The sequence below is a fragment of the Rana temporaria genome, chromosome 5 (assembly GCF_905171775.1).
Source record: "Rana temporaria chromosome 5, aRanTem1.1, whole genome shotgun sequence".
NCBI classification, from domain to species: Eukaryota; Metazoa; Chordata; class Amphibia; order Anura; family Ranidae; genus Rana; species Rana temporaria.
Window position 1 is genome coordinate 411741236 of NC_053493.1, and position 11239 is coordinate 411752474.

An 11239-nucleotide genomic window follows, 5' to 3' on the forward strand; every position below is an offset into this window, starting at 1 on the left:
CCATCACCCTGAAGGTGGGTGCCGCACCTGGAACCTCAAACCCACGAAGGACCTCAAAAAATGGCGTCCGCCACAGATACACCCTCCATCAGCATGCCCCGCGAGGGAAAAACTCCCCCAATTGGCTGCTGGGGAAAAGCGGCTCTGCCAGAACCCCTCCAGCGCCAACCGTCACCCAGGGGTGGAAACAACACCCCTGGAGCGCAGACTGACCCACAGGACAGCCCATGAATGACAGCAGCCCAATTTAGAAAATTGTGAATGGGAGCAAAAATAACTCTCCCATTCCCCACTAACTTTAGCGTAGTGCCCACACTAAAAGTGAAAGTAAGGGGGCGCTACACACCATTTGAGAGGCTTGATGGTGATGTCAGATCTGAGTTCCACAGAAGTTAATCTGGAGAGATCCGGGTGCTGAATCCTGTGGCAGGGGATTCTGGACCGAAAGTGTCTCCTTATAAAGGAAGGTCTGTGGCAGAGACTGTACTTTATTCCGTGTGCCATTCGGGTTGCTCGGCCAGGGAAAGGGACCTATCCGGGTGAGCAATACCCACTCTGGCTAGAGTGGTGACGAGAACTGTTTGCTGGAAGCAGGAGTGTTTCCTAATTGAGATTATGCACCTGAACCTATCTACCTATTTACCCTTCCACCCCTCCAACAATTTCTTCTTTTCTACCAAAGTTCTGCAAATAAATTCTAGACAAAGAAGTGTAAAGTGTGGACATTGAACTTTTTCAACTCTCTTTTACTACCCTGGACAGCGAGAAAATAGAGGTAACATGCCGCCTGAAATTCTCAGCAGCTCCTGCGGGGGTAGTGCTACACCATAAAGGGGGTGTATATTTGTGATTGGTGGACTTTATTTCTTTATTTTATTTGTGCTGCTTGGTGTTTTACTTTCACTTTGATTTAACGAGACTATAATCTCTGGATTTCTCATGAGACTACAGTCTTGCACTCACAGTGAAGGTCCTGGATGTTAGTAGATCGCTTCTCTTCGCCTGCAGAGAATCGACCTACACAGGTTCATAACTGATTTACTACTGCTTCATAAACAAACAGACACCAAAGAGCATAATCCCGCAAATAGCTATTCACACTGCATTATATAACTTGGCTGTGTGCCTTGTCTGCCTTGTCTGCAGATGCTTTATGCACAAACTTCTGCAATATGAACTCTGTATGACCAACTGAGCCACACCCTTTCCAGAGAAACGTAAGACGCCCTTTGAAGTTTCGAAACCTGAGCCTTTCACTTTCATTTCTCTCTTCTGCTTTCAGCGATGGCGTCTGCTGATCTGAGACAGGAGCTGGACTGTTCCATCTGTCTGACCACATATACAGATCCTGTAAACCTGAGATGTGGCCACAACTTCTGCCGGGTCTGTATTGATCGTGTGTTGGATACACAGGAGGGGTCTGGAGGATATTCCTGTCCTGAGTGCAGAGAAGAGTTCCGGGATCGGCCTGTACTGCACAGGAGCATAACACTACTCAACATAGTGGAGACTTTCCGATCTACTCAGCTGGAAGAAGGAAAGACTGAAATCTTCTGTACTTACTGCTATCACTCTCCTGTACCTGCTGTTATATCCTGTCTGATGTGTGAAGCTTCTCTGTGTGATAATCACCTGAGAGTCCACAGCAAGTCACCAGAACATGTCCTAACTGATCCCACCACTTCCATGGAGAACAGAAAATGCTCCATCCATAGAGAACTTCTTAAATATTACTGCACTGAGGACTCTGTCTGTATCTGTGTGTCCTGCAGGCTGGATGGAGAACACCGGGGACACAAGGTGGAGACTCTGGATGAGGCCTCTGAGAACAAAAAACAAAAACTCAAAAATGTTCTGCAGAAACTGATTGCCCACCGAGAGGAGATTGATCAAAGAGTCCAGAATCTTAAGGAACATAAGGGAAAAGTAAAAGAAAAATCGGCTGGTAAAAGAGAGAGAGTCACTGCCCTGTTCATCGAGCTCAGGAGACATCTGGAGGACCTGAAGAAGAGAGCCCTGAGGAACATCTCCAGCCAGGAAGAGCGGATCTCACATTCATTGTCTGATCTGATCCATCAGCTGGAAATAAAGAAGGAGGATCTGTCCAGGAAGATGGAGGACATTGAGGAGCTGTGTAACATGACTGACCCACTGACTGTCCTACAGGAATCAGACACAGGGGACTTGTGTGATACTGAGGAGGGAGATAATGAGGACAGAGAGAGACATGATAGACTCCTCCATGATGGAGGGGATCTGGATGTGGCTGGAATATCACACATATTACACACAGGGTTATCTGATATGAGGAAAGGGGTATATGTATTCTTCAATATACAGGAAGCTTCAGACATATTACTGGATGTGAACACAGCTCATAAGAATCTACAGATATCAGATGACATGAAAACTGTATCCTGGTCAGATATATGGCAGGATCATCCAGAAACACCGGAGAGATTTCAGGATACACTTAAGGTATTAAGCAGCAGGGGATTTTCCTCAGGACGACATTACTGGGAAGTGGATGTCTGTAAATTAGAGTGCTGGATGGTTGGGATGTGTTATCCCAGTATAGAGAGGAGAGGAGACCAGTCAGGGGTTGGAAAGAATAAGAAGTCCTGGGGGTTGTACAGGACAAAAAATCAGTATTCCATGAAACATGACCATAAAGAGATCCAGTTGGCTGACAATCTCTCCAGTAACAGAGTCAGGATCTATGTGGATTATGAGGCCGGGCAGCTGTCCTTTTACGATCTGTGTAACCCGATCAGACACCTCCACACATTTACCACCACCTTCACTGAGCCCCTCCATGCTGCATTAGCTTTAGCGAGCGGTTCTATAACTATATCTGGGGGGGGTCAGGAGATTTGAGTATTTATCATATAACAGGAAATCCACCCAAAATCTTCTGACATAGAAATCTGAATCTTCATGATTTTTAACAATTGGAATGATGTAGTGGGTGCAGCTTCCATATTTTATAAATCTGAGGTTCCTGAAACAAACAATCCGAGCACTGGGAAATCTCAGCACAGGAAAGTGTGAATTATACTCTTATGGTGACAATGACAATTGTTAGGGGTTTCAGGGGTTCATTAAATGCTAGTGGTCAGGATAAGACTAGTAGAAAAGAGTTAAAGGGGTTGTAAAGGTTAGTTTTGAATTTTCTAAATAGGTTACTTTAAAGCGGTGGTTCACCCATAAAAACGACTTCCCCCTATTACACTGCCCCCCCGCATTACAATACGAATATGCCATTAATTTTTTTTTGGCTGCTGTACATACCTGGGTACAGCTATTCACCCGTGTCCTCCGGGTTGCGAGTCCCGCGGGAGTGGGTGTTTCTACCATGGCGGTGATTGACGTTTTGACAAAAAAATGAGCTCCCCCCCGTCGCGTAAGCCGCGTCACGACTGGCGAAAGAAGCCGAACTGCGATGCGCAGGCGCAGTATAGCGCCGACTCGCCGTTCGGCTCCTTCCGCCAATCGTGACGCTTCTTATGCGACGGGGGGAGCTCGTTTTTTAGTCAAAACGTCAATCATCGCCATGGTAGGAACGCCCACTCCCGCGGGACTCGCAACCCGGAGGACACGGGTGAATAGCTGTACCCAGGTATGTACAGCAGCCAAAAAAAAATTAATGGCATATTCGTATTGTAATGCGGGGGGGCAGTGTAATAGGGGAAAGTCGTTTTTATGGGTGAACCTCCGCTTTAAGCTTGTGCATTGTTGGTTCACTTACCTTTTCCTTCAATTTCCCTTCTAAATGTTTTTTTTTTCTTTGTCTGAATTTCTCACTTCCTGTTCCTCCTCAGTAAGGTGTTCAGTAAGCTGTTCTAAATGACTTTCCACCGCTCAGATGATGGTGGAAAGCTTACTCAGGAGAAACAGGAAGTGAGAAATTCAAACAAAGAAAAAAAACATTCAGGCCTCGTACACACGACCGAGGAACTTGTCGGAAAATACACATCGTTTTCCTCGACGAGTTCCTTGTTAGGCTTGTCGAGGAACTCGACAAGCTTGCTTTGCGTACACACTGTCAAGACAAAATCCCGTTGTTCTCAAACGCGGTGACGTACAACACATACAATGGCAGGGGAAGTTCGATTCCACTGGCACAACCCTTGGGGCTGCTTTTGCTAATCTCATGTTACTGCGTGTTAAGTAAAAGTTTGGTAAGAGTCGATTTGCACTTTTCAGTCTGTTACAGCGTGACAAATGTGTTTTTTCCATTACAAACGCTACTTTTACTGAAGGTGCGCTCCCGTCTCATACTTTATTCTGAGCATGCGTGGGTTTCTTAGCATACACACGCTCGCGTTTCTCGTCGAAAACCAGCCCAACTAGGAACACAACGAGGAAATTGAGACTCCCATCGAGGAAAAAGAGAACTTGTTCTCTATTTTCCTCGTCGAGTTACTCGACAGTTTCCTCGATGAAAAACATACACACGACCGTTTTCCTCAGCAAAGAAGCTCTGCCACCAAGTTTCTTGATGGATTCTATCGAGGGAAAACGGTCGTGTGTACGAGGCCTCAGAAGGGAAATCGAAGAAAAAGGTAACTGAACCAACAATGCACTAGCTTAAAGGAACCAATTTAGAAAATAAAAGATGAACCTTTACAACCCCTTTAAGATTCATAGGGTAAAGTATTGATTTACATTGTAACTGATTATTATTCTAATCCTTAGATGTTCTGACTGCATTGGTTTTCTTCATTCATGCTTTTTTTCCTTCTGTTTTTACCTAGTGATCCTTCCATTAACACACTTCCTAAGGTGACAACGCTCACTCGCTGTACTGTATTAATGGAAAAGCAATATTGTCACCTTAGAACAGGATTATGGGACACCTCCCCCTATCCTTATCTCCATAATATGTGGGGGAGGTGTTCTGTGGTCTTTAGAAGTCCCCAGAGTGCACAGGACAATACTGGATTTCTGGCCGGATGCACAGGTATTTTGTGCACTTATTCAATAGATATAACAGTATTTTGTCAGTTGTATGTTTAACAGACCAAAATGGAGCAAATAATTGTAGCACCCTCTACCTTTAGGTAGGTGCTAGAATAGGATTTTTCTATGTTTAGGATATCAGTGCAGGCAAATTTAGGCAGGCCTGTGCTCTAGGCTGGGCCTCATTGTTTTGATCTGGGGCTGGGAGTGTTTAGTGCAGTAGTGGGTGATCACCTGTTCTCTGACTCAAAGATGCCTCCCCTGCTTTCAGGAAGATTGTTCTGGAATAGGGGCTGGACCTGAAGTACTGAGTGACAGGCAGCTCATGTAAGGAGCTCTAAACAATCCCTATTCGGTATTGGCAGGGGGCAGGCCTCCCATATAAGCTGAGGTCACATACTGCTAGGGGATTCTGTTGGTGCCGGAGAAAGAAGAATGGAGGGACGCGCCAAGCTTAGAGGAGGGCAGGAGGAGCTGCTAGGATGTATTCCTCGATAAAGATTTTCACCATGGAGATAGTGTCAGGCTCCTGTGACCGGGGAACACAGGACTTGCACTTTGGAGAAGGTCAGTGTGGAAGAAGCACGAGGAGGATTGTTGAGAGTAGTGCAGAATGCTGTGGCCGGGGAACGCAGCGTTTGCAGTTATAGACTGGCTGGGAACAGTAGTCCGCTTATTGCCGTGTGCTGCCATTGCTAGGCCATCGGCAAGAGGTACCTTGTATCTCTGGCCTGGTAAAGCAGTCAGGTAATACCATCCAAGATACTGTGTAGCTTTCAAACTCACTGAGCCTCCGGGGAGAGGTATTGTATGCCTCTGGCTTAGTGATTTGCTCAAGGAACACCATTCAAGAGACTTTATTACATTAACAAAGTACAGCCAGCAAGCTGTGGGTTATTCAGAGTGATCCCTTTTTGTCTTACTGGAAGTGAAGCAACAGGAATCTTAGGCCTTGTACACACGACCGGATTATCCGATGAAAACAGTCCGCCGGACCGTTTCCATCGGATATGTCTGCTGCCGGATTTTGGTCTGATGGTTGTACACACCATCAGACCAAAATCCCAGCGGAAAACATACGCAGTGACGTGTCGCGACGTGGATGCGGCGACGTGCGCGACCCTGGAAGGTAAATACTTCCACGCATGCGTCGAATCACTTAGACGCATGCGAGGGATGGCGGTCGGTCGGACAAGTCCTGTGAGTCTGTACAGACGACCGGATTTGTCCGACGGACAGGTTTCCAGCGGACAGATTTCTTAGCATGCTAAGAAATTTTTGTCCGCTGGAAAACGGTCGGCTGGACAAATGTCCGCTGGAAAATGTCCGATAGGCCGTACACACGACCGGATTTGTCTGCTGGAACTGATCCGCGGATAAATCTCAGCGGACAGATCCGGTCGTGTGTACGGGGCCTAACAGTTTGCAGCAAAGTACTTGTACGGGAGGAGAGGAATCTATAGGAGTGATACTCTGCCGGAGCCAGTGCAGAGGAGGAGGAGGAGCAACAGTCTGCAGTGAAGTTATGCAGGGGAAGAGACGGTGAATGTTAGAAGTGCATAATTTTCAGGGCTAAATCTACTAACCAATGTTCTACAAATGTTATGGAAATTCAATACGTGCTATGGGCATCCCATATCTTCCTTTACCCCAACCAAGTTGTATCCCACAATAAACGCAACAAAACTACGCAAATGACTGCTCATTGTCTCAGAGGTGATATATGGGGGTCTGCCTGCAGGGTGATTTGGTGGATGTTTGAAACTCGTAGCAATCTATCGCTATATAATTGAAGTCTATTGTAATTTTCATTGTTATTTTCATTGTTGTTTGACAGAACTGTACACAGCCTCTAATCCCTAATTGACTCATAGTGCTGCTGTGTAGGTGATTACAGGAAGAGGTATCAGGACAGACTCAGTTCTATGTGTAGCGCCTGGTTACTTTTCAGAACTGGTGCTAGTGAAATTTAGAAGGGGGTCAGAGAGTTAAGTGACTCTGACCATGTTAATTAGTTCACATTTTGGAGCTTCTGTCCCAGCTTGGCTGTGCTGTGGACTCATGCTGTTGTTCCTGGGGTGCAGTGCCACCCCAGGTCAGCAGGTGGCAGCAGTGGAGTCAAGGACTGGATGCCTTTTTACAGCAGCCTATCAGGAGAAGGCTTCCTCGCTGTGCATGCTGGGGAGGGGTATTTATGAGGCAGACGCCATCTTCCTGGGTCTTCTCCTCGTGTGGCGTCCACCTTCAGGGTAGCCATTCTACGGTTTCCCCCGGCAAATGGCCTTTCCGGGCCGGGATGCCCGTGCTACGCAGAGATCCTGGCTACGGGACCACGTTGGCCCGGAGAACCTGATCTAATGCTTGAGACCCAGTAATCGACTGGGTCCCCCATCTAAAGAGGTCCTAGGCTGTTCGTCCTGTTGGAAGAAGCTGTTCGGTGGAGAGTCTGCCTGAGGAGTGCCGAGAGAGGCTGGTGTTCCAATAGGGGCCTGACTAACTAGGGGAACCAGACACTGAGAGGCTAAATGTTGGTCACCTGTCAGTCGGTAACCTAATTTAAACTACCTGAAGGAGATCCAGTTGTTGATTCCAGTCAAGAGGACCCTGGACTATAATTTTCTGCAACCATTGGGAGGGTCTGTGGCAGAGACTTAACCCCAAGTTCGAGTGTCATTCTGGCTGCCAGGTTTGTGAGAGGCCTGCCCAGGTGCGCTATACCTATTCCAGCTGGAGTGGCGAAGTGAAAGTTTGTCTGTTTCCCTTTTACATACACCTGAATCTGTGTTCTCCATTTCTACTATTCCTCTATTCTTCACCAAGTTCACCTGTTTTTACCTTGTTGGGTAAATAAAATCACAAGAAAAAGACATTCCATTACTACGGCTCTCATCAACTACCCTAGACGGTGGAGTCACAGAGGAGTCAAAACAAACCAGCAGCTCCTTCGGGGGTAGTGCTACATATGTATATGTAGCGGTACCCCCGAAGGAGCTGCTAGTTTGTTTTGGGTGGCATACTACCTCTGTGACTCCGCCGTCTAGGGTAGTTGATGAGAGTTGTAGTAATAGAATGTCCACACAGCAGGTGTCTTTTTCTTGTGCTTTTATTACCCAGCCGGGCAAAAACAGTAAAACTTGGTGAGGAATGTAGAAATAGTAGAAATGAGGAACATCAGATTCAGGCGTGAATAATAAGTCCTGCTGCCAACGACAACTTCTTCTCTCGCCACTCCAGCCGGAATGGGTATAATGCACCTGGACAGGCCTCTCGCACAAGCCTGGCAGCCAGAGCGTCACTTGGTACTTGGGAATAGGTCTCTGCCACAGACCCTCCCATCGGCTGCAAACATGGAGATTCGGCACCTGAATCTCCTTCAGGCAGTTCAGTGGGTTACTGGCTGATAGGCGACCGACGTCCAGCCTCTCAGCACACGGTTACCTTGGTACCCGGTGGATGGTCAGAACCCTCCTGGAACACCAGCCTTTCTTTGTAATCCTCAGGCAGACTCTCCACCGAACAGCTTTTTCTTACAGAACAATGCTTGGGACCTCTTCAGATTTGGGACCCAGTCAATCACTGGGCCCCATCCACAGCCAAAATGCTCCAGGCCAACACGGCCCCAGAACATGGAACTCCGCGTAGCACGCACACCCCGGCCTGGAAGGCCATTTTGCCAGGGCGCCGTTGTATGGCCACCCTAAAGGTGGGCGCCACATGTGAAGAAGACGTAGACCAAAATGGCGTCTGTCCCATATATCCCCTCCCCCAGCATGCACAGCGAGGAAAAACCCCTCCCGATAGGCTGCTGGGGAAAAGCACCCGGACCTCAACTCCACTGCTGCCACCTGTCATCCTGGGGTGGCATCAGCACCCCAGAAGCAACAGAATGAGCCCACAGCACAGCCAAGCTGGGACAGAGACCCAAATTTAAACATTACAATTGAAATCAGAGTCCTTACACTCTGATCACCCTCTAAATTTCTCAAGCACCGGTACTTAGAAGTAACCCGGCGCTACAGCGCCCCCTTTACTTTCAGTAAGGGAACTACGCTAAAGTTAGTGGGAGGATGAGAGAGATAAGTTGCTCTTATCCTTGATTTTGTTAAATTTGTCTGTCTGGATTTGTTCTGTGGGTCAGGCTGCATTCTAGGGATGCGGTACCATCCCTGGGCGGCAGGTGGCGCCAGAAAGGTCCAGGCGGAGCCGCTTCTTCTCAGCAGCCAATTAGAGGAGTTTTCCCTCATGGGGCATGCTGGGGAGGAGTATTTCTGTGGCGGAGGCCGTTGTTCTGGGTTCTTCGCGGGTTCCAGGTGCGGCACCCACCTTTAGGGTGTGCGCACCAAGCGGGCCCCACCACTATGGCCTACCTGGCCTGGGGTCGCGCGCTACGCGGAGTTCTTGACTCTGGGCCCTTCTGGCCTGGAGCAACTGATGCCACAAAGGGGCCCCAGTGACTGACTGGGTCCCCCCTTCTACTAAGGAGATCCCATGGTGGGGGTTTGGCTTGAGGAGAACCCGGAGGCAGGTTATCCAAGAGGGCTTGAACGAACCATCGGGGATCTGGTGACCGGAACATTGACAGGTACACTTCCACTGTCAACCGGTGACCCTAGCACGATTTACTGGGAGGATTAGCTCAACTATTTAGCTCATCCAAGTTCTAGGCCTGTGGCAGAGGCCCCACCAGAGCCAGGTCTGTGGCAGAGACCTGTCCCTCCCAGCAGCTTACCCACTCTGGCTGGAGTGGCGACGAACTGTACAACTATTGCTGAAAGCAGGATTGCTTCCCTTCTATCCAAGCCTGATACCGCAAAGTTCCTGTGCTTCATCAACCTTTTCTGTCTACCTCATGTTGATATTGGTCGTGTTGGGCCAAGGAATAAAGCATTCAGAAAACCTTATCTACGAACTGGACATTGGCTTATTGCTCTACTCACTACCTTCGCTCCTAGATAACACATAGAGGTAACTTAATACGCCGATCCCAAAACAATCAGCGGCTCCTGAGGGGGTAGCGCTACACATATCTAAAAAAAAAATGATCTTTTTAATTATTACATAATTGCAAATAAATGATATTTTTCTGTGTCCCTCAAGTTCAGCATTGAATGTGGTTGTAAACCATGGATGTTGCAAATGTAGCACTACCCCCGGAGGAGCTGCTGGTTAGTTTTGGGCGACATGTTACCTCTATTCGACATTGTAAAATAAAAAAAATATCTGACACTGTCCACTATCCTGACACCATCCTGCACGTACTACCCACCACTGTACACTCCGCATTCCTGTGATTCGCACCGCATTGCTGTTCAGATCACATGCGATGTCTGTGAAAAGCGATTTCAGCCATACAAACTGTATGGCTGAAATCGCATCACATTTGGACCAAACACACACAGGACCCTTTTTTTGGTCCGCACCAGAATCGCATGCGATCCGATTCATGTCCAAACTGTCAGTTCGCAGTGCGATATGCGAGCTGAAATGGGGGTGTCATTACCATTGTATGACACTCCCCAGCAGTTTTGCATATGGCAGTGTGAACTGCCGTGCGAGTCGGGCTGCTGTTCAGATCACATGCGATGTCTGTGCAATGCGATTTCAGTCATACAAACTGTATGGCTGAAATTGCATCTCATTCGGACCAAACAAGCACAGGGCCCTTTTTTTGGTCCACACCAGAATCGCATGGGTGTTCACACCCAATGCGATCTGATTCATGTCCTGTCAGTTCGCAGTGCGATATACGAGCTGAAATGGGGGTATCATTATCATTGTATGACAATCCCCAGCAGTTCACATATGGCAGTGTGAACTGCCGTGCGAGTCGGGTGCGATGTGCGAACCCGCAGTGGATTCGCAGGTTTCCCGAATCGCACCAGTGTGAACCGAGCCTTGGTGGGAGCAGTCAGGTGACATTTGTAGGCTGTATGCTTTGAGGCTTGGTTCACACTGGTGCGATTCAAGAACCCTGCAAATCCACTGCGGGTTCCCACATCGCACCCGACTCGCACGGCAGTTCACACTGCCATATGCAAAACTGCTGGGGAGTGTCATACAATGGTAATGACACCCCCATTTCAGCTCGCATATCGCACTGCGAACTGACAGTTTGGACATGAATCGGATCGCATGCGATTCTGGTGCGGACCAAAAAAGGGTCCTGTGCATGTTTGGTCCGAATGTGATGCGATTTCAGCTGCGCCTGCTATTAGGATGTGTAACCTTACACGAAACCCGACGTACGCAAACTACATAATTTGCGTACGCAGGGCTC

General features: G+C 48.1%; 1 protein-coding gene across 1 annotated transcript; it reads left to right on the forward strand.

Annotated features, from left to right (window-relative positions):
- The first annotated feature begins 1246 nt into the window (after positions 1–1246).
- Positions 1247–3180, forward strand: LOC120941567 (E3 ubiquitin-protein ligase TRIM39-like). The gene has a single exon (XM_040355044.1). It carries the CDS (start codon positions 1285–1287, stop codon positions 2875–2877), a length of 1593 nt encoding a protein of 530 aa, XP_040210978.1. The 5' UTR covers positions 1247–1284; the 3' UTR covers positions 2878–3180.
- Positions 3181–11239: the final 8059 nt, after the last annotated feature.

Coding starts and splice junctions, on each gene's coding strand:
- LOC120941567 (XM_040355044.1), top strand. CDS start 1,285: ATGGCGTCTGCTGATCTGAGACAGGAGCTGGACTGTTCCATCTGTCTG.